Source organism: Dendrobates tinctorius, unplaced genomic scaffold (genome assembly GCF_039654945.1).
Source record: "Dendrobates tinctorius isolate UK_male_01 unplaced genomic scaffold, ASM3965494v1 ptg000138l, whole genome shotgun sequence".
Lineage (NCBI taxonomy): Eukaryota > Metazoa > Chordata > Amphibia > Anura > Dendrobatidae > Dendrobates > Dendrobates tinctorius.
In genome coordinates, this window is record NW_027361806.1 from 18436726 (window position 1) to 18461443 (window position 24718).

The window sequence follows — 24718 nt, forward strand, 5'->3', positions numbered from 1 at the left end:
TATAACTACTATAATACTGCCCCTATGTACAAGAATATAACTACTATAATACTGCCCCCTATGTACAAGAATATAACTACTATAATACTGCTCCTATGTACAAGAATATAACTACTATAATACTTCCCCTATGTACAAGAATATAACTACTATAATACTCCCCCTATGTACAAGAATATAACTACTATAATACTGCCCCCTATATACAAGAATATAACTACTATAATACTGCTCCTATGTACAAGAATATAACTACTATAATACTGCTCCTATGTATAAGAATATAACTACTATAATACTGCCCCTATGTACAAGAATATAACTACTATAATACTGCCCCTATGTACAAGAATATAACTACTATAATACTGCCCCCTATGTACAAGAATATAACTACTATAATACTGCTCCTATGTACAAGAATATAACTACTATAATACTGCCCCCTATGTACAAGAATATAACTACTATAATACCTCCCCTATGTACAAGAATATAACTACTATAATACTGCCCCTATGTACAAGAATATAACTACTATAATACTGCCCCTATGTACAAGAATATAACTACTATAATACTGCCCCCTATGTACAAGAATATAACTACTATAATACTGCTCCTATGTACAAGAATATAACTACTATAATACTTCCCCTATGTACAAGAATATAACTACTATAATACTCCCCCTATGTACAAGAATATAACTACTATAATACTGCCCCCTATATACAAGAATATAACTACTATAATACTGCTCCTATGTACAAGAATATAACTACTATAATACTGCTCCTATGTACAAGAATATAACTACTATAATACTGCCCCTATGTACAAGAATATAACTACTATAATACTGCCCCTATGTATAAGAATATAACTACTATAATACTTCCCCTATGTATAAAAATATAACTACTATAATACTGCCCCTATATTAAATAATGTAAGTACTGTAATACTTTCCCAGGTGGACAAAATAAATACTCTTTAAAAAGCAGTGTTTGCATTGGTTAAATTCTCGGTTACTTCCTATTCTGATGCATTGATCTTTCATCTTCTTATCATCTCACTTCTGTGGTATAGATCTTTATTGCACTTTTTAGAATATTCTATGACTTTGACTGATAATTTAGACAATTACTAGTCCCTGACATCTATAGTAAAACTTCCATATTTTGATGTCTGGAAACTTCACAACGTTTGTTAGAAGCATCTTCTAATCTGTAGTCCTGCATTCAGAATCTCTGTTTGCCGACTCTGTCATATATTCTCACTTTGTTAAAATCCTATACTGACCTTTTCTACTTATCCGTTCGCAGGTACTACTGCACAAAGTCAGTGCCGCAGTCGGGGAGATGGCTTCTGTGAACGCTTGATCCCTTCTCTGCCTTTGATCATGGATCAGTTTGATCTGTCTCATGTGCAGTTTTCTATAGAATTGGTATGTAGAGGCCAAAAAGCAAGCCGAGCATGGTCTGAATTATTGACTATAACTCGACCTAAAAAGTGAAATATGGATAAATGGCCAGATATAATGTAACAATAACCTTACAATATGGATTTTGGTTAAGCAGGTCCTTAAAGTTAAAGGGGAGGTCTCATGAAGTCAACTCGTGTCTATATTTTCTATCAGGTCATATAGCATTAAAATGGAGACCATCTGCCTATCTGCCTGAGACCACCCTTTACGAGTCACAGCTGAGAGTTGCTTTCCTTCAGCTGCTTCCATTCTGGTGCATTTTAGCCATTGTAGTATTGCATGGATGACCAGTCATCTAACGACCTCCATGCAATATCACATGAAATTCCTGGCTCTCTGTGACAGCTTGTAACTAGGGGTTCCAATAATGAGACTCCGAGCAATCAACTGACTGCCCCAGTGGCCATATTTAGATAAGTGTGGTCTTTAATGAGAAAATACTATTAAAAAAGAATTTTACACAATTATAAAAACGTGGCTGACTTTTTTTTTTTACAATACTTGCACCACATCTGTGTATTGGATGTGTCTGTCTATCATTGCAACTCACCTAACTGAAATCTATGAGGTTGACATGTAATGCTACACAAAATCTGTATAGGGATGTTACACTGTTCTTGTAAGAAAGTAGGCTTTTTTTTTTTGTATTGCTAGCAACTCCTTTAACATTTGTCTCCAACTGTGAACGTCATTTTGTTTTTAGTTCCAGAATTCTGATCTATCAGAAGTTCATTTTCTGTTACAGAGTTCCAAATCCCCTAAATTGTAATATTGTGCAATGTTAAAATTCTGTTTTCCTGCTGCCACCACGAGGGGGAGGCTACAGAAGACAGATTTCATTTAGCGTTCGAATGGTGCTTGGCAAGACATTAAAGGGAATCTGTGAGCACAGTTTTACTATAGAATCTTAAAGTAACAAAATGTAGGAACAGAGCCCCTGATCACAGCGCTGTGTGACTTAATGGACTGTGTGTTGTTGTTTCAATAAAATCAGTGTTTTATCAGCAATAGATCATCACTATAGGTCTTGTGACATGTGTTTCTCCTGCTCTGTGTAACCCCGCCACCACTACGGATTAGCGGCTTTCTGCTTATACGCAGTGAACACAGAAAGCTGCCTATCAGTGGTATGGGCGGGGTTATACAGAGCTCAGCATTCAGAGGACTGCTAGATCTGCATCTGAGAAAACAGGGATTTTATGAAAACTACAACAAGCAGCCCAGTAGGTGACACATTATTATTATTATTTATTATTATAGCACCATTTATTCCATGGCGCTTTACATGTGAGGAGGGGTATACACAATACATACAAGTACAGTAATCTTAAACAATCCAAGTCACGATTGGTCCAGGAGGAGAGAGGACCCTGCCCGCGAGGGCTCACAATCTACAAGGGATGGGTGAGGGTACAGTAGGCGAGGGTAGAGCTGGTTGTTTGGTGGATTGGTGGTTACTGAAAGTTGTAGGCTTGTCGGAAGAGGTAGGTCTTCAGGTTCTATTTGAAGGTTTCCATGGTAGGCGACAGTCTGATATGTTGTGGTAGAGAGTTCCAGAGTAGGGGGGATGCGCGGGAGAAATCTTGTATGCGATTGTGGGAAGAGGAGATAAGAGGGGAGTACAGTAGGAGATCTTGTGAGGATCAGAGGTTTCTTGCAGGTAAGTACCGGGAGACGAGGTCACAGATGTATGGAGGAATCAGGTTGTGGATGGTTTTGTATGTCATGGTTAGGATTTTGAACTGGAGTCTTTGGGTAATGGGGAGCCAGTGCAGGGATTGACAGAGGGGAGAGACCGGGGAGTAGCGGGGGGACAGATGGATTAGTTGGGCAGCAGAGTTTAGAATAGATTGGAGGGGTGCGAGAGTGTTAGAGCGGAGGCCACAGAGCAGGAGGTTGCAGTAGTCAAGGCGGGAGATAAGGGCATGGACTAGGGCTTTTGTAGATTCTTGGTTGAGGAATGTACGGATCTGTGAAATATTTTTGAGTTGAAGTCGGCAGGAAGTGGAAAGGGCTTGGATATGTGGTTTGAAAGAGAGATCAGTGTCAAGGATAACCCTGAGGCAGCGAGCTTGTGGGACTGGGGAGAGTGGGCAGTCATTTACTTTAATGGATAGGTCCATTGGGGGGGTCACGTGAGATGGGGGAAAGATGATTAATTCTGTTTTGTCCATATTTAGTTTTAGAAATCTAGCGGAGAAGAAGGATGAAATAGCAGACAGACATTGAGGGATTCTGGTTAGTAGGGAGGTGATATCTGGTCCAGAGATGTAGATCTGTGTGTCATCAGCATAGAGGTGATACTGAAAGCCATGAGATTCTATGAGCTGTCCGAGGCCGAAGGTGTAAATGGAGAAGAGCAGGGGCCCTAGGACTGAACCTTGCGGGACTCCAACGGAGAGGGGGCGCGGTGAGGAGGTGGTGTGTGAGTGGGAGACGCTGAATGTCCGGTCTGCTAGGTATGACACAATCCAAGATAGGGCCAAGTCTGTGATACCAAGAGATGAGAGGGTCTGTAGTAATAGGGAATGGTCCATTGTGTCAAAGGTAGAGGACAGGTCCAGGAGGAGGAGGACAGAGTAGTGCGGCTTGGCCTTGGCGGCTAGTAGGTCATTGGTGACCTTAGTTAGGGCAGTTTCAGTGGAGTGGTGTGGCCGTAAGCCAGATTGTAATCGGTCAAGGAGGGAGCAAGAAGAGAGGTGGGAGGATAGTTCAAGATGGATGTGTTGTTCCAGTAGTTTTGAGGCGTAGGGGAGAAGTGATATAGGGTGATAGCTAGATACAGAGGATGGGTCTAGAGAGGGCTTTTTGAGGATAGGTGTGATTGAGGCATGTTTAAAGCTTGAGGGGAAAACACCAGTTGTTAGTGATAGGTTGAAGAGATGGGTTAGGGTTGGGATGAAGACTGTGGTGAGGTTTGGGATAAAGTGGGATGGGATTGGGTCAAGTGCACAGGTAGTGAGATGTGATCTTGAGAGTAGAGTGGAGAGTCGATCTTCTGTAATGGTGGAGAAGTTGGTTTTGGAGGAGAAGGGCAGGGCAGTTAGGAGGAAGGGCACTGGGGGTTGTTGACCAAAACTGTCTCTGATGTTATCAATCTTCTCCTTGAAAAATGAGGAAAAGTCTTCAGCAGAGATGAGTGGGGAGGGAGGAGGTGCTGGGGGGCGGAGGAGAGAATTGAAGGTGTTGAATATCTGTTTAGGGTTGTGAGACAGGGAGGATATGAGAGATGAGAAGTAGGTTTGTTTTGCTGCAGCGGGTGTGTCCTTGAAAGTAGTGAGGGACTGTTTGAATGTGATGAAGTCTTCATTGGAGTGGGAATTTTTCCTTCTCCGCTCAGCAGCCCTGGAAGCCCGCCTCAGTTCTTTGGTCAGACTGGTGTGCCAGGGCTGTCTGTTGATTTTGCGGGCTTTGGTATGTTTGAGAGGGGCAACGAATTCCAAAGGTACAGCTATTGTAGTGTTATATAGAGCGCCAGCGGCATCCGCATTGTGTAGGGAACTTATGTCTGTAAGAGGGAGGAGGGATTCAGACAGTGAGTGTAGATCGAGGTGTTGAAGATTTCTGCGAGCATGTGCAAGTTTTTGTGGTGGGGATTGTGGACCTGAGGAGGAGAGGGAAGAGAATGTAAGTAGGTTGTGGTCAGAGAGAGGAAAAGGTGAGTTAGAGAAGCTGGATAGGGAGCAGAAGCGGTTGAAGATGAGGTCTAGTGTGTGGCCATCTTTGGCTGCAGAAGACCATTGAGTGAGGCCGAAGGAGGAGGTGAGAGATAGAAGTTTAGTGGCAGCTGAGAGGGAAGTGTCAAAGGGGATGTTGAAGTCACCCAAGATGATAGTGGGGATATCAGTGGAAAGGAAATGAAGTAGGCAGGTGGTGACGTGGTCAAAGAAGGTGGTGGCTGGCCCTGGAGGGCGGTATATGACAGCCGGTTGGAGGGGGAGTAGATGTGCACAGAGTGCACCTCAAAGGAAGGGAGGGTAACAGAGGGTGGCAGTGGGATTGGGGTGAAGGAGCAGTTATCTGACAGGAGAAAACCAACTCCTCCACCATGCTTGCTGCTGGGGCGGGGGTGTGGGAATGGTGGAATCCACCATATGAGAGTGCAGCAGGAGAGGCTGTGTCAGAGGGGGTGAGCCAGGTTTCGGTGATGGCGAGGAAGGAAAGTTTGTTAGTAATAAAAAGAACATGGATGAAGGAATCAGGGACACATGGCTGGAATCATGGTCTTAGCCCCTACATCATGGTGCTCTCAGATTACATAGCAAAAAAAAAACCTTCTGACAGATTCCCTTTAAATAATGAACTCGCCCTTGTATTGGGTATTGGTTCATGGTTTTGTGTAATCGTTCAGAACCTTTATTGCTGATTGTAAAATGATATGATATATTGATGACTATGAAATAGATAAGATGCAGATCTGATATCAATCAATAGATGTAGGTAAATAAATAACAAAGAAAGATAGATAGGTAGAACTTCTGTATATATAACTTGAACCTTACATTTTCTATATTCTTGCTTAAAGGGGAATCTTTCACAGTATTGCATATCTCATTCTTTCTGTCACTTACTTTTCAGGTCAATGAGCAAGCTGGCCCAACTGGAGAGACTTGACCTGGGCAACAATGAGTTCAGTGAGCTGGTAAGAAGAAGTAAAGTGTTTTTCTTGTTCTAGAAACATTACTGGAACCATTTTAATGTGTGCTGAGATGGTAGATAGGGCTCTCCTTCTACTGAAAACATACAGTATATGTAAGTTAGCCATAACATGGATTTATATATCTGGAGCAGAAAGAAGGCGATACCTCCAGGATAATCTAATACAGGGAGAAAACAATGGCGCTTCCGACGTTACCGTAACTTATATTTTAGAAAATAATTCACACATATCGGCTAGTTTGGGATATTACTTATTGTGTGGAATTGTGTTGCATATTCAATACTACTGCCCCATTGTACAAACACAAAATAATTGTAATAACTACCCCTAAGTACAAAAAATTATGCTACCGTAGTACTGCCTCCTATGTAGAAGAATAAAACTACTATAATACTTCTCCTATGTACAAGAATATAACTACTATAATACTGCTCCTATGTACAAGAATATAACTACTATAATACTGCCCCTATGTACAAGAATATAACTACTATAATACTGCTCCTATGTACAAGAATATAACTACTATAATACTGCCCCCTATGTACAAGAATATAACTACTATAATACTGCCCCTATGTACAAGAATATAACTACTATAATACTGCTCCTATGTACAAGAATATAACTACTATAATACTGCCCCTATGTACAAGAATATAACTACTATAATACTGTCCCTATGTACAAGAATATAACTACTATAATACTGCCCCCTATGTACAAGAATATAACTACTATAATACTGCTCCTATGTACAAGAATATAACTACTATAATACTGCTCCTATGTACAAGAATATAACTACTATAATACTGCCCCCTATGTACAAGAATATAACTACTATAATACTGCCCCTATGTACAAGAATATAACTACTATAATACTGCCCCTATGTACAAGAATATAACCACTATAATACTGCCTCCTATGTACAAGAATATAACTACTATAATACTGCCCCCTATATACAAGAATATAACTACAATAATACTGCTCCTATGTACAAGAATATAACTACTATAATACTGCCCCCTATGTACAAGAATATAACTACTATAATACTGCTCCTATGTACAAGAATATAACTACTATAATACTGCTCCTATGTACAAGAATATAACTACTATAATACTGCCCCCTATGTACAAGAATATAACTACTATAATACTGCCCCCTATGTACAAGAATATAACTACTATAATACTGTCCTCTATGTACAAGAATATAACTACTATAATACTGCCCCTATGTACAAGAATATAACTACTATAATACTGCTCCTATGTACAAGAATATAACTACTATAATACTGCCCCCTATCTAGAAGAATATAACTACTATAATACTGCCCCTATGTACAAGAATATAACTACTATAATACTGCCCCTATGTAGAAGAATATAACTACTATAATACTGCCCCTATGTACAAGAATATAACTACTATAATACTGCCCCTATATACAAGAATATAACTACTATAATACTGCCCCTATGTGGAAGAATATAACTACTATAATACTACCCCTATGTATAATTCTGCCCTATGAACAAGAGTATTGTACAAAAGCTAACTATTAGCAAAATCAGAAACATACGGCATTTGTCTTTTTGTTACACTTTAGCGTGAATCAGATCAGCTCTGCTGTACTTTGTGTCCACACTACTGGATATAGATATGTGATTTACAATACTGGACTTGTGTTCCTGTCATGTGTTTATTGTGGCCTGTTGTATAAACATGTAATAACCAGGGTTTCTCATCTCTTGCAGCCCGAGGGTGTGGAACAAATACAGAATTTAAAAGAATTGTGGATAGATAACAATTCTCTTCAGACGATGCCTGGGGTAATCATTTTACACTGTGCTCATGCTGGTTTGGGTATCTGGTCTTTGGAAAGGATGTGATACTAGCAAGATTAGTGTAAAATCCTTGCTTGAGTAGTACAGGACAAGCACAGAATGTGGCTGACACAGTGGAATCTTCTGTTTGCTCTTTAATGGGCTTTGGATTCATTTTTTTACCTAATTTCCACGTTGTGAAAGGGAAATGACACTGAATGAAATGTGCAGGTTCAGTCCTATTAGAGATCGACTGCTTCGTTATACTACTTCAATGGAGAGTTCGTCTTTTCCACCCTAAATACTGTATATGCATCCGAAATTATACCATATCATTGTTTGTGCGATCACTTCATTGCAGAATGACAGAATAGATTAAGGCTGTGTGCCCACGATGCGATTTTTAAGCGTTTTTGCCGCGATTTTTGGCGCGAAAACGTTTAAAAATCGTGTACAGAACGCCCCCCATGCATTCCTATGGTATTCCGCACATGCTGTGCTAATACTGCGCTTTTTTCCGCGGCGGAATCGCATCGCGGAAAAAATCGCAGCATGCTCATTCTTTTGTGCGGAATCGCAAAGAATTGCCGCGATTCCGCACCAATAGGAATGCATGAGAATCACTTACTTCCCACATGTGGCTATGCCCACCATGCGGGAAGTTAAGCGTCTCATGTGCGGTTGGTACCCACGGTGTGGAGGAGAGGAGACTGTCCTCCTGGCCCTGGGTACCATACCCCTAAAAAAAAAAGAATAAAAAATTTAAAAAATCGGGGTATATTTACCTTCCGACGTCCCGCGCTGCATTCCCGGCCTCAGCGTTCCCAGTAATGCCTTGCGGCAAGGTCCTGTGATGACGTAGTCTCGCGTGACTCTAGCGGTCTCGTGAGATCACTATAGCAACGCGAGACCAACGTCATCACAGGTCTCGCAAGGCATCGCTGGGAACGCTGAGGCCCGGGATGGCAGTGCGGGACGTCGGAAGGTAAATATACCCCGAATTTTTATTTTTTTAATCATTTTTAACATTTTATTTTTTACTATTGATGCTGCATAGGCGGCCTCAATAGTAAAAAGCTGCTCACACTTGTCAAACACTATGTTTGACGAGTGTGACCAACCTGTCAATCACTTTCCAAGCGATGCTTCAAATCGCTTGGAAAGTGCTTGAGAAAATCGCGGCAAAATCGCAAACAGAATCGCGGTGAAATCGCGCGGGAAAAAAAATGCGCAATTTCTGGGAAGGAGTCCGGTTTTCAGTGTGCGTTTTAACACGCAACGTGGGCACATAGCCTTAAGGAAGCATGGTGAAAAAAATGTAGGTGGAAGATGCAGGATGATTACCCAAATGTTCAAAATGTATAGCGTGAGGAAGAGAAGGTCCCTGCTTCAGGAGCCATTGAAACGAAAAAAGCTTAAAGAAGGCTCAGGATTGTGTTTGGAGCTGAAACATCACATTAACACTAGTGGGCAAATAAAAATAGACCCTTTTTCATTAGTATAGCTATGGATTGCTGCCTATCTTTATATTCAGATTTTTTTTTACCTATTTTTCTGCCTTCTTTATCTATCTATCTATCTATCTATCTATCTATCTATCTATCTAGACAAAAATGAAAAGGAAACATAAAGGAGGAACAGCATCCGATCCGGGTGAAAAGATTCAATTCGTTTATTCTGCCATCAGTACAACGTTTCACCCTAACATGGTCTTTTTCATGGTCTTGAAAAAGACCATGTTATGGTCGAAACGTTGTACTGATGGCAGAATAAACGAGTTGAATCTTTTCACCCGGATCAGATGCTGTTCCTCCTTTATGTTTTCTGTGAGTCATTGGTCCTGCAGGGTCCCGGGACTTCTGGAGCGTGCATCCCATTAATCTGTGTGCTGTTGGCTGCATCTGTGTTTTCCAAAAATGAAAAGGAAGGCAGCACTCTATCTAATGTAAACTGCCCATACCTATGGCCGGCTAAAAAAAATTCTGTGTGTCTAACAAGTCTATAGGTAAACTGAAACAGCTCATCTACCTGGACATGTCCAAGAATCGGATCGAGAGCATAGACATGGAGGTGTCCGGCTGCGAGTCCTTGGAAGATCTTCTCCTTTCCTCCAATTTATTGCAACACTTGCCTGACTCTATAGGTAAGGACATAATATTTTATTCAGTGGTTTACACAGTGGCTCAGTGGTTAGCACTGTTAATTTGCAGCACTGGAGTCCTGGGTTCAAATCCCACCAAGGACAAAATCTGCAAGGAGTTTGTATGTTCTCCCCGTGTTTGTGTGGATTTCATCCAGGGGGCTTCTGTTTCCTCTTAGGGTATGTGCACACGGTGCGGATTCTGCTGCAGATTTTCCTCTGCGGATCCGCTGCAGATCCGCAAGCAAGGTACAGTACAATGTTAGTCTATGGGTTTTAAAAACTGCAGTGCACATGCTGCGGATTTTTCCGTGGTTTTAAATCCACAGCATGTCAATTCTTTCTGCGGATTCCGCTGCGGTTTGACACCTGTTCCATTGTACAGGTGTCAAAACCAGGGCTGCCACTAGGAATTTCGGGGCCCCATATTGGTAAAATTTTCTCCGTCCAGACTCCACCCCAGCCCCGCCTCCACCCCTCGAACTGTCCACAGTCCCACTGCTCTCTCTTGGAAAAACTCCACTTCTCACCAATCACACATTAACAGTTCCCATCACCAGATCACACATATAGCCGGCAGCTTTTGTTTTGACCAAAAGATTTTTTAAGCCGCCACCATAACAGGGTAGACTCTTTTGGCCGAGCGCTATTCTACTGTAACCTATTAAATATTTGTTAAAATATGTGATACAATTTAGTTTTTTATCTATTTTTCAATTTTTAAAATGACCAATAATATCGCATACAAGGGAAAAATACCACCGCACCATGTCCAGACCACATAGTGACCTATAATACCACACACAAGGAACAAATACCGCCAGACCATGACCAGACCACATATTACCACCACAGTGACCAAATAATCACATACAAGGAACACCACCGCACCATGACCAGACCACATATTACCACCACAGTGACTGAATACTACAATACTGATCAGTAATAAAAAAAAAAAAACATGATACTATCACCATAAGTGCCATTATACACAGGAGATCTGTACTTAGTATGCAGTGTCTGCGTACAGCTAATACAGTGATCAATGACATTATACACAAGGCCTCTATACAGTGTATAGTGTCATGTATAGGTGACACACTAACTCACCAGTGATGTCTCTAGGTGAAGTCCTTCATCTTTGCTTTTCATCTTTCATCCAGCACAGACCGCCATCACGTCTTCCAGCCAGGACTCGTCTCTGCAGGAAATAACACAGTTACCTAGAGCTCCGCTTGCAGAACATATTACTTAATTTTCCCAACTTCTACATTACATCACATGAAGAAAAAAAGGCAACACATTAACAGGACCGCCCTCCCCCCCCATTTAAAACAGTATACTCAAAAAATAAAATAAATACATCACTGCAGTAATAATATCCCTTAATTAGACCCTGTGGTAATAATATCCCCCACCCTAGCCCCTGTGTGTCTCATTCCTGGCTTCAGCCATCCGTTCTCCTATCCCGCCCTCATAAGTATCCATTCTGCCCCATATGATCTCCCCATCATGCCCCATCTGTCTCCACCGTATCCATCCGGCCCCATGATCCTGCACGATCTGTCTCCAACCGTGCCCCATCTGTCTCCAATCCTGCCCCCAGTGTCTCCAGTCATGCCCCCATGTCTTTGATCCTGCCCCCTGTGTCTCCAATCATGCCCCATATCTCCAATCATGCCCCATATCTCATTCTGCCCCTTCCTGTGTCTCACTGTCACATTCTGGCCCCGTGCCTCACATTCTGTCCCCTCCTGTGTCTCACTGTCACATTCTGCCCCCGTGTCCATTCAGCCACCTCCTGTGTCTCACTGTCACATTTTGCCCCTATCATGTCCAGCATTCTGCCCCCATCGTGTCCAGCAATCTGCCCCATCGTGTCCAGCAATCTGCCCCATCGTGTCCAGCAATCTGCCCCATCGTGTCCAGCAATCTGCCCCATCGTGTCCAGCATTCAGCCCCATCGTGCCCAGCATTCTGCCCCCATTGAGACCAGCATTCTGCCCCATCGTGCCCAGCATTCTGCCCCATCGTGCCCAGCATTCTGCCCCATCGTGCCCAGCATTCTGCCCCCATCATGACCAGCAATCTGCCCCATCGTGCCCAGCAATCTGCCCCATCGTGCCCAGCATTCTGCCCCTATCATGACAAGCAATCTGCCCCATCGTGTCAAGCAATCTGCCCCATCGTGTCAAGCAATCTGCCCCATCGTGTCAAGCAATCTGCCCCATCGTGTCAAGCAATCTGCCCCATCGTGTCAAGCAATCTGCCTCATCGTGTCTAGCATTCTGCCCCATCGTGAACAGCATTCTGCCCCCATTGTGACCAGCATTCTGCCCCCATCGTGACCAGCATTCTGCCCCCATCGTGACCAGCATTCTGCCCCCATCGTGACCAGCATTCTGCCCCCATCGTGTCCAGCATTCTGCCCCCATCGTGTCCAGCATTCTGCCCCCATCGTGTCCAGCATTCTGCCCCATCGTGACCAGCATTCTGCCCCCATCGTGTCCAGCATTCTGCCCCCATCGTGTCCAGCATTCTGCCCCCATCGTGTCCAGCATTCTGCCCCCATCGTGTCCAGCATTCTGGCCCCATCGTGTCCAGCATTCTACCCCCATCGTGTCCAGCATTCTGCCCCATCGTGACCAGCATTCTGCCCCATCGTGTCCAGCAATCTGCTCCATCATGCCCAGCATTCTGCCCCATGTCCAGCAATCTGCCCCAGTGTTCATCATTCTGCCCCATGTCCAGCAATTTGCCCCAGTGTTCAGCATTCTGCCCATGTCCAGCATTCTGCCCCCATGTCTCAGTCTCCCCCTGGCCCTCCGGATTGCCGCTCTTAAAAATTTAAAAAAATTTAAAAAAGTTCTTCTTACCTGGCCGCGGTCCAGCGGCGGGCGACGTTCGCGCTCCCCCCACACTGCAGCGCGTCCCAGCCGGCGACTGACAGTGACGTCAGACGCCGGCGAGGTGCGCGCTGCGGCTGATGTCAGCTGCCAGCCTCCTATTGGCTGGCGGCTGTTAACTATTGATGTGCGGGCCCGCATTGTCAATAGCATTTAGCTGCGGCAGCGCCAAGGGCCCGGTTTACCTACCGGTAGGGGTCCGGTGACCAGAGGAGACCGGGCCCGATGCGGGCCCCCTCTGCCCACCGGGCCCCATACGCCAGTCAGGGCAGTAATGCCCTGATGGCGGCCCTGGTCAAAACGCAGGGGAAAACAGCAGGCAAATCCGCAGGTAAACCGCAGGTCATTTTACCTGCGGATTTACCTGCAAATCCGCTCTGAAAAATCCGCAGCACAATCCGCACCGTGTGCACATGGCCTTACACTCCAAAATACATCATGATAGCGAATGTAGATTGCCCTATTGGGGACAGTGCTCATAATGTCTGGAGCATGATGGCGCTATATTAGGGTATGTGCACACGGTGCGGATTTTGCTGCGGATCCTCAGGCATTGTACAGTACAATGCAAATCAATGGGGTTTCAAAACCGCAGTGCAGTATGTCAATTCTTTCTGCGGATTCCGCAGCGGTTTGACACCTGTTCCATTGTCCAGGTGTCAAACCGTAGGGGAAAACCGCTGGCAAATCCGCAGGCAAAATGACCTGTGGTTTTACCTGCAAATCCGCAGCTCAATCCGCACTGTGTGCACTCACCCTTAGTAAGTAAAATAAAAATAGACTGATTTTCTCATTACCAGGGAGCTTTGAGATGATAATGACACTGTTAGTGTCCCGTTCTTTGGTCAAATGTCAGAATTCTAGGAGGAAGCCGCATTATCTTTACTTTTAGGTTGTACTGTTGTAATTTGAACAGATTTTCCGTACACATATATGAATTCCCTTTATATGTACCTGTGTTATACTTCCATTGTTCTGACCTTAGTGTCTCCTCTACTCACATCCACAGCTGCATTGAAAATACTACTTAGTAGTGTCTCCTGACTATGAGCTGATGATGAAAACAAAAAAACTGAACTGAAGTAGACTTGAATGACATGCATGATGTAAAAGCATGTTCACACTGGCCATAAAAGCAAACAAAACCCAAGGAAATAAACAATGTGTGCATATACCCTAATGAAAATAAATAAGTAAAAAAGCAAGTGCATTAAATGCGCTTACTTTTTTACTTATTTTCATTAGGGTATATGCACACATTGTTTCTACTTGGGTTTTATAAGCTGATGATATAGTTTCTTATAGTTTCTTGCTACAGGGACCTCCAGTGATCAACTGTGATCAGTGGAGAAACACAATAAAAAGTATTCAGTCTCCCTGCACTGCCACCGCAGGAAAGTTGAAGCATTACACAATCCCCGTTGCAATCGATGAGCTGTAAGTGTAAAGAATGGATGTGATCAGTCCTCCACAGACAGAGCAAGATTCTCTTTGTGGCTGATCTCTGCTGTGGATATTTTATGATGTCAGGAAACGGGAGATTCCCTAATAAATCCACATTTTTGACAGAATGCAGTAAAACTCTCCAGTAGACCCTGTGGCATGCTGCAGGTTGACAGCGCCAGGGGCAAGAGAATATGAGCCCCTTACTTACCCCAAGTACCATTAGCTTTCCCTCAGACCCTTCCACCAGTCCAGTATTGATCCTTGCCTTAGGAGGGCAGACACATAAGGCACATTGGTCACGCCTGATAAAGGGGCATCATGGGGCATGTTTTCTTGTATATTCAACATTTTTTCTCCGACTTTGAGTGAACTATATTGCTTATTTTTAACAGGTCTGCTGAAAAAACTCACCACTCTGAAAATAGATGACAATCAACTTGTAGCACTACCAAATACAATTGGAAAGTGAGTATAAAAAGATAAACGTATAAAAAGATGATGTCTTGTTAGATGAATGGATGGATAAATGGATAATAGATAGATAATAGATTATAGATAAATAGATAGATGTTAGATGATTAGATAGATGGCTAGATAATAGATAATGGATAATAGATAGATAATAAAGAGATAATAGATACATGATAGATGATAGATCGATATTAGATAGATAATAGATTATAGATAACAGATAATAGCTAGATGATAGATAGATACAGTACATAGATGGGTAGATAATAGATAATGGATAATAGATGATAGATAGATAGATAGATAGATATAGATAATAAAGAGATAATAGATACATGATAGATGATAATCGATAATAGATAGATAATAGATTATAGATAACAGATAGATAATAGGTAGATGATTGATAGATACAGTAGATATATAATGGATAATAGATGATAGATCGATAATAGAGAGATGATAGATAATAGATTATAGATAGCAGATAATAGGTAGATTGATAGATACAGTAGATAGATGGATAGATAATAGATAATGGATAATAGATGATAGATAGATTGATAGATAGATAGATAGATAATAAAGAGATAATAGATACATGATAGCTGATAGATAGATAGATAGATAGATAGATAGATAGATAGATAGATAGATAGATAGATAGATAGATAGATGAGTCACAGTGATCCTGACATATAAGACGTGTTCTCCCTTTTCCTGGTAATCATGTCACAGCTCTGATTGCCTTTGAGCACATACAATGGATGAATGCTGAGTATTAAGATACGGAGGAATCAAAGCTTCTTGGAGCGACTTGCGTCCTAGAATGTGAAGCAATAGACGCTGAATTTCCCCACAACACATTCCTTTCAGATGCCATGATAGAAATTCAGAAGAAGCGCTCTATTATTTGATATAAAGTCACAGCGGATTCTTTTTAAGCTTTCAGTGTTGCTTGAATTGCTTTTGCATTTGGGCATTGAGCATTACTGAATTCATATTACAAAAAATAAATGCTCCCTTTGTATGGATCTGCTGTCTGCATCGTTCTCTATTATTATTCCCATGTTACTTGTGTATACGGGCTGAGTTAGTCTCGTGGTAATTTAATATAAGTTTATTTTCTTTCATTTCATAGCTCAATATTTTTTAAGTAATTTAACATATTGTAAAGGTGTTATTTTGCGTGCCCTTCCGTATCCTTTCTTATGCCTGCAGCTGTATACTCATTAACATAAGCACATGAATGGTCAGGTCGCCGTCTTTCACAAAATTAGTACACGTGTCTCCTGCTTTTATCATTTTTATTATCCGATTGACTGGTGTTCCCTTCATGCCCACCTCATGTTCTAGCCCCTTGGAGTGGTCAGGTCACTTTCTCCTCCATGATCAACACCCTCCTCTCCTGGTACTGACAGCGCTTCCACTATCTGATTTTATATCAGTTGTTCTATTACCGGCCTCTTCATGACACTGGTTTATTGCATACAGCCTGAGCATCACTAATAATCTCATGAAAAGTCAGGTCACTTCTTCCCACCAAGATAAACACAGTCTGATCCTGCAGCTCTTTCATGATCTTGCTCTAATTGGCTGTTGCAAGTTATTTTTCTGCCTATATTGTGGTCTCGCCCTATCACATGCTGCCGACAATAGCCTGAAAGTACCTATTTAGTACAAGATCAGCACACTCTTCTTGGTGCAGTTATCAACACTTTTAAGAACTGATTTGCTATTGATCGTTATACCTCTCCCATTACCAGACATTAGTCAATAGTAATACACTTCCACTTTGAACATTTTGCAGAATCCCTTTTTGGTAATATAATCCTCCAAAAATAAGTTGATTGCAGGGTGTCCTAACAGGACTGCAATCTGTATGGAAACTTACAAGCAAGTGTTTAACTTCCCTGCAGCTCCTCCAAAGAAGAAATAAAGAATGACACTGGGCTTAATAAAATTAATTGTCCGCCTCTTATGACTATTAATTTGATATGTCCTTTTTCTGAAAACCTATCTTCTAAATTAAACAACATCTCTAAGTTATTTATATGAATGTATCTGGTGCATTAGTGCAGCTTGTGAATACCCACACTTAGAGCGATCCATTACAGATGCCCCTTAGGATTTGTTGAATGGGGGTCTTTATCTCTTTTTTTAAATTAAAGGGCTCAGCTGCAATATCAGACACAGCCATAAGGTGGCGCTACTTCTCGGAAAATAAACTAAGATTTTCCGCTGCATATTTGCGGCATTTCAGCTTTATTGCCACATCAAATATATAATTTGTGGAAATTTTCAACATGTAAAAATGCCAAAATTTCCACTATATGTTAAACAGATAAGTGTTAAATCAGCGATGTGTCCTCCATTTCTTGTTGATGTGATTGTACCATCTGGTCATGATACATGTGGAGGTGGGCGTTTCGTCTCAGGAGTTGCTGAATAAATCTTCTTCTAAACTTTCAGTTTATCTTTGTTAGAAGAGTTTGATTGCAGTTGTAATGAACTGGAAAGTTTGCCTGCCACCATTGGATACCTGCACAGTCTTCGCACCATGGCCGTAGATGAAAACTTCCTGACAGAACTTCCTCGGGAGGTAAGGAAACCAAACTATTCTCCAAAATTAGGTGGATGACACGCAAGCAAAAGACATGTATGAGCGTGGATCCATGATGTCTAGGCAGTGACTTTCATTTTTCACTAAGTTCAGGAAGTTTGTAGCAGATTTTGTTTTTGAAAAGTTTTGAAAATTAAAAAAAACCCAAAACCTTTCTTAGAAATCATGGTGATTGCAGCAAAAATTAGAAATTGAAAGGGGAATGTTCTAATACCATTGGGCATATCAAGTGGAGCGTTGTTTAATGCTAGCATTGCAAGGGTTGCCCATATTCTTTAAAGTGGTTTTCCAGTAACTAACATAGGCCCATCCTTAAAACTACAATAGGTTTAATATTTTACATGTAACTATATTACCACGCCAGGAATACTAGATTTCCACCTCGGGGGCCTATACTAGAAATCAGGGCTGGACTGGCCATTTGGCAATTCTGGCAAATGCCAGAAGGGCCTGTCCGGTTGTTGGCTGCCTTGTCTGCTATGTTGTTAACAGAATCGGTGTTCTCAAGACACCCCTACTGTTAAGAGTTGTGATGGAGCACAAAGTCGCTGACTCCATCACTTATCCCATCAGGCCACGGGTATCATTAGAAATATTGGTCTTGTAGTAAATCTTCCTTTCCTCCATCCAGGATAATATTAGTAGTATATCCCCCATCTGGTTCATGGGCCTGTGTGATTTCAAATGCCAGGACTGAATTTCAGCCCCAGTCTGTACTTGCTAGAAATCATAGGTTTTAGGTCCTGCCCCTGAGTAAGTCCAGACTAACACACACCCATTATGCAAATAAGAAAACAATGCTATCCTATTGAAAATTTAAAGAAGTTGTCCACCGATCCATTACAGAGTGAAGGAGTCAATATTAAAACTTTCTAGAAAGGAAAATCCCTTGACACAGATCTTGTTAAAGAGGATCTGTCAGTAGGATCAACCCACCTAAGCCGTCTGTATGGGCATGTAGGTCCTGGAAAGTTGAATAAAACGATACATTATTATCATCCGCGATCCGATGTCTTATTCCACGGACGTCCACATTTTTCTTAATATGTAAATGAGCTGTTAAGATCTATGGGTCTGACATAGATCTCCCTGAGAATCTGCCTCCAGATCTCATTTTAAATAAAGGGGGAATTACCAGTGTGAGACATGTAATGACTGACAGTCTGCTCTCCTGATCCACATGACTCACACTGGAAACACCTCATTTAGCTAACAATATATGTTGCTCACAAGGGAATAAATAAAAAAAACTACCCAACATAGACATTCCCTTAAAATTTATACTTTTAATGTAATGATTAAAATGTCAAAAAAATCCCAACAAAAAACACCTGTGAAAATGTGCAGAAATTAAAAACAGAGATTGTATCTATGAACTATTTATCTGTTCACCACTATTAGGCAGCAAGGAAATATATCCCATATAGCCACGATCCCATGTTGCATAAACACTGAGTTTTTTGTCTTCTGCAGGTTTTTTTGTATTTAAAAGTCAGTGTTTTAGGCTAAGTTCACACTAGGCGTTTTTGCTGCATTTTTTTTCTGCCGCAAAACCTGCACTCTTGTCAGAAAAGAAGCAGCATCCAAAATATATGTTTTGGTGCATTTTTTGTGTGTTTTTGGTGTATTTTTCAGGAGATTGTGCAATCTCACACCTTGGTCAGCCACAGGCATTGGTCAATTTCAGACCTTTGTGGGCCAATGTTTAATTTGTACGCATCACTAATTTAATGAAACTGTACTAATCCAAACTGCCATCTCAGGTAACCAAGACAAGGTGGTAAACCTGGAAAAATCACACAAATAAATGGGTTTCATATACTACTGTACTTGCTTTTTTCATTATCCATTGCTTTCAATGGGTGAAAAACTTTGAAAGAAGTGACATGTTCTATGTCCAAAAAACCATACAAAGCACAAAATACTGATAACAAAAAACAGTGTGTGTGCATGGGATTTCTGAAAACTCATAGGCTTTGCTAGTACTGTAAAATGCAGCTGAAAATTAGCATAAAAAAACACAAAAAAAGACAAAAAAAAGCCTATTGTGTACTTAGCCTTACAGTTTAAGCAAAGTGGGAAAGCTCAGGCCCACTGTGCGTTTAAAGACTGAACTGTGTGGTTTTTGGTGCGATTTTCTTTTTCTATAGGCTTTTATGGAGAGCTTGAAAAGTGCGTGTAAAAATCGCATTGTTTCCACAGTTAAAAAAACACAAGATGCATGAAATCTGCACACAAAAAACCTGCATTAAAATAGATGAAAACACCAAAAAAACGCAATAATTAGGACAGATTGCTAGTACCAGGGACGTAACTATAATAGGGGGAATGGGTTGCCATTGCACCTGGGCCCTGGAGACTCAGGAGCCCCAAAGGTCCCTTTGCTCCCTGAGAAATGACTATTACTATTAAAGACCTGCATTGGGAAAATAACGTCTGGCAGGCGGACACAGCCAGGACTTCAGATTGATATACAGTATTTTCCCTCCCTGATATTTTGTATCAAAATGTCAAGATTCCACCGAAACATAAAAAAAACTTATCATTCACTGACAACTAGCAGAGATCCTGAAAGTGTCAAAGGATGGAATATCAGTTATTATCTTTTCACACTAGATTGGCAATTGTAAGAATGTCACGGTGATGTCACTTCGGTCGAACAAGCTGGAGTTTCTCCCTGAAGAAATTGGCCAAATGCAGAAACTGAGAGTCCTGAATCTGAGTGATAACAGGTACCGTCATAATGTGGTCATTAACTAACGCACAGGGGAAATTAAGCCACCATCGTGAAGGCCTGAGAGCGTCTGAGAGAAGTTCATCCCATCCTCAACCTCATTTCAGGATTTTGGCAATTAACCACTCATTCTTCATTCTGTGCTGCTGTGACATTAGGATGCCTCTTCTCTTAAAGGAGTCCCATTACCAAAAAAAAATGTGAAAACTGAACTTCCAGATTGGAGCGATTCTCATCCAGCATTGTCCCAAGTTGAGACTATAACGATATAGTAATACCAACACGAGAAGAATTAATGCAGTAAAATCTCATTAAATATACATCTTTATTGATATTTAAATAATAATGACTAAATACAAAAACAGAGTATTCCTAAAAAGATGGACCAGAACACACATAGTATGCAAGGCAAACACATGGCAGTTAGTGAATATAAATAAGTGCCGAAATATCCTGGTCTATCAGCTACATACTAAGACTGTCCAAAGAAGACCTGTGTCTTCTTATAGAGATGGACTGTACTTACATCTAGTGATGTGTCCAACAGGGAAAATTTGTGTAGCCCAGTCCAAGAACCCTACGCACGTTTCACCCGCAGCTTTGTCAGGGAGCACCACGCTGCATGTAGCTCCATTGCCAAGCTGAATGTAGTTCAGTGCCGTGCCTCATGTATCTCAGTGTCATGATGTATGTAGCTCATTGCCGTGCTGTATGTAGCTCAGTGTCATGATGTATGTAGCTCATTGCCGTGCTGTATGTAGCTCATTGCCATGCTGTATGTAGCTCAGTGTCATGATGTATGTAGCTCAGTGTCATGATGTATGTAGCTCATTGCCGTGCTGTATGTAGCTCATTGCCGTGCTGTATGTAGCTCAGTGTCATGATGTATGTAGCTCAGTGTCATGATGTATGTAGCTCATTGCCGTGCTGTATGTAGCTCAGTGTCATGATGTATGTAGCTCATTGCCATGCTGTATGTAGCTCAGTGTCATGATGTATGTATCTCAGTGTCATGATGTATGTAGCTCATTGCCGTGCTGTATGTATCTCAGTGTCATGATGTATGTATCTCAGTGTCATGATGTATGTAGCTCATTGCCGTGCTGTATGTATCTCAGTGTCATGATGTATGTAGCTCATTGCCGTGCTGTATGTAGCTCAGTGTCATGATGTATGTAGCTCATTGCCATGCTGTATGTAGCTCAGTGTCATGATGTATGTATCTCAGTGTCATGATGTATGTAGCTCATTGCCGTGCTGTATGTAGCTCAGTGTCATGATGTATGTATCTCAGTGTCATGATGTATGTAGCTCATTGCCGTGCTGTATGTATCTCAGTGTCATGATGTATGTATCTCAGTGTCATGCTGTATGTAGCTCAGTGCTGTGCTGTATGTAGCTCATTGCCGTGCTGTATGTATCTCAGTGTCATGATGTATGTAGCTCATTGCCGTGCTGTATGTAGCTCAGTGCTGTGCTGTATGTAGCTCAGTGCTGTGCTGTATGTATCTCAGTGTCATGATGTATGTAGCTCATTGCCGTGCTGTATGTAGCTCAGTGCTGTGCTGTATGTAGCTCAGTGCTGTGCTGTATGTAGCTCAGTACTGGGATGTATGTAGCTCATTGCCATGCTGTATGTATCTCAGTACTGGGATGTATGTAGCTCAGTGCCGTGCTGTATGTAGCTCAGTACTGGGATGTATGTAGCTCATTGCCGTGCTGTATGTAGCTCATTGCCATGATGTATGTAGCTCAGTGACGTGCTGTGTGTAGCTCATTGCTGTGCTGTGTGTAGCTCAGTACTGGGATGTATGTATCTCAGTGTCATGATGTATGTATCTCAGTGTCATGCTGTATGTAGCTCATTGCCGTGCTGTATGTAGCTCAGTGCTGTGCTGTATGTAGCTCAGTGCCATGCTGTATGTATCTCAGTGTCATGCTGTATGTATCTCAGTGTCATGATGTATGTATCTCAGTGCTGTGCTGTATGTAGCTCATTGCCGTGCTGTATGTAGCTCAGTGTCATGATGTATGTATCTCAGTGTCATGCTGTATGTAGCTCAGTGTCATGCTGTATGTAGCTCAGTGCCGTGCTGTATGTAGCTCAGTGCTGTGCTGTATGTAGCTCAGTGTCATGATGTATGTAGCTCATTGCCATGATGTATGTAGCTCAGTGCTGTGCTGTATGTAGCTCAGTGCTGTGCTGTATGTAGCTCATTGCCGTGCTGTATGTAGCTCAGTGTCATGATGTATGTAGCTCATTGCCGTGCTGTATGTAGCTCATTGCCATGATGTATGTAGCTCAGTGCTGTGCTGTATGTAGCTCAGTGACGTGCTGTGTGTAGCTCATTGCTGTGCTGTGTGTAGCTCAGTACTGGGATGTATGTAGCTCAGTACTGGGATGTATGTAGCTCATTGCCGTGCTGTATGTATCTCAGTGTCATGCTGTATGTAGCTCATTGCCGTGCTGTATGTAGCTCAGTGCCGTGCTGTATGTAGCTCATTGCCGTGCTGTATGTAGCTCATTGCCGTGCTGTATGTAGCTCAGTGTCATGCTGTATGTAGCTCATTGCCGTGCTGTATGTAGCTCAGTGCCATGCTGTATGTAGCTCAGTGCTGTGCTGTATGTAGCTCATTGCCGTGCTGTATGTAGCTCATTGCCGTGCTGTATGTAGCTCAGTGTCATGATGTATGTAGCTCAGTGTCATGATGTATGTAGCTCATTGCCGTGCTGTATGTAGCTCAGTGCTGTGCTGCATGCATCTCAGTGACGTGCTGTGTGTAGCTCATTGCTGTGCTGTGTGTAGCTCAGTACTGGGATGTATGTAGCTCAGTACTGGGATGTATGTAGCTCAGTGCCGTGATATATGTAGCTCAGTGCCGTACTGTATGTATATCAGTCCTGTTCTGTATGTAGCTCAGTGACGTGATGTATGTAGCTCATTGCTGTGCTGTGTGTAGCTCAGTACTGGGATGTATGTAGCTCAGTACTGGGATGTATGTAGCTCAGTGCCGTGATATATGTAGCTCAGTGCCGTACTGTATGTATATCAGTCCTGTTCTGTATGTAGCTCAGTGACGTGATGTATGTAGCTCATTGCTGTGCTGTGTGTAGCTCAGTGACGTGCTGTATGTAGCTCAGTGCCATGATGTATGTGGATCACCCTCACCCAGGGCGGCGGGGAACTCAGAGCCGGGCCCGTGGAGTTCAATGGGAGCCGTCACGGTAGCTGTGACCCGGTCTGTGGCCCTTGGCGTCCATTGTAAAAGGGGGAGTAGAGTGGATGATGATGATTAAAGTTTATAAGTGAATGATTCGTGACGCCACCTGTGGTGTTCGGCAATGAAGATGTTAAGCCGACGCTGCAGACAGATCCTCTGGGACAGATGGTGTGGTGCAGCAATGATGGTGTAGCCCTCCACAGGTAGGGCTGTAGTCCCAGGGCAGAGTAGATAAAGAAGATAGGTGTGAAGGGAGAGAGTGTAGTGTCTGGCACCGAGATGTAGCAGGGCTGAGTGAGTTGGCGCAGTAATAAGCAGAGGACACCAGGGCATGTAGTTCCAAAGCTTTACTCACAGTCTATTGAGCATACAGGTGCCCGCCTCGGTGCCGTGTCCTCCAGGTCAGGGGCTCAGTCAACTTCCAGGCAGGATGAAGTACTCCCTTCCAACACTCCGCCAACATATGTGCCTTTTCTGAAGGTCTCCCTTTTGCGCCTATAGTGAAGTACTCACAGCACTGAGTTACACTGGAGTTCCTCCTGTCAGATGTTCCTATGAACTCTACTTGTGCGGCAGACAGCTGTAGCCTGCTTCGGGGACTCCTTGCTACCAAGTCCCGGCTCACTATTGTTGCTGTTGTGCCCTCAAGTCTTGTGTGGGAATAAAGTGGTGACAACTTCTATTCCTCCGGTGTCTGCTGCAGGACCATTAGTATCCATACAACCTCGGGGACTGGACCCCGGCCTTGCGCTGTGAACTTGGGAAGGGTTCTGCTCTAATCCTAATCCTTAGTCCTCCTCTCCTCACATTCCGTACTAATCCTTCTTTCTTATGGAGAGAGTCAGGCTTTCCATCAATGTCTCTTTCCTGTGCCAGCGGACCCAGATCACTGAGGTCGGCTGCAGCATTTCCTTCATCCATCCCACTCAGGGGATCTTCACTCCTCCACTGACTCTGTCAGACTGACCAAATCCTAAACTCTTCCCACTCTTTTTGGTGCCAACTAACTCCACCCACCTCCCAGCACGCTTCGTGTTCCAAGCAGGGAGCCACCAAAGGGTGCTTTGCTACACTACTATGTTGTGTGGGATGCAGGTGTTGGAGCGTGGTCAGGGGTCTCCACCTTACCTGAATGGTGGGGTACCACACCTCAGGAGGAGGTGCAGTACCTCTGTGGCGA

The 24718-nt window shown here is 42.6% G+C and overlaps 1 protein-coding gene across 9 annotated transcripts in view; it reads left to right on the plus strand.

Moving 5' to 3' along the window:
- LRRC7 (leucine rich repeat containing 7) overlaps positions 1–24718 on the plus strand; it is a 445778-nt gene that overhangs the window by 312511 nt on the left and 108549 nt on the right. For all 9 annotated transcript variants that reach the window (XM_073544765.1, XM_073544773.1, XM_073544767.1 and 6 more), the window contains 6 exons: positions 6068–6131; positions 7925–7999; positions 9992–10136; positions 14881–14953; positions 17432–17561; positions 20199–20314. In XM_073544765.1, the coding sequence (XP_073400866.1) occupies positions 6068–6131; positions 7925–7999; positions 9992–10136; positions 14881–14953; positions 17432–17561; positions 20199–20314 (603 nt within the window). The remainder of the gene's footprint in view (positions 1–6067; positions 6132–7924; positions 8000–9991; positions 10137–14880; positions 14954–17431; positions 17562–20198; positions 20315–24718) is intronic.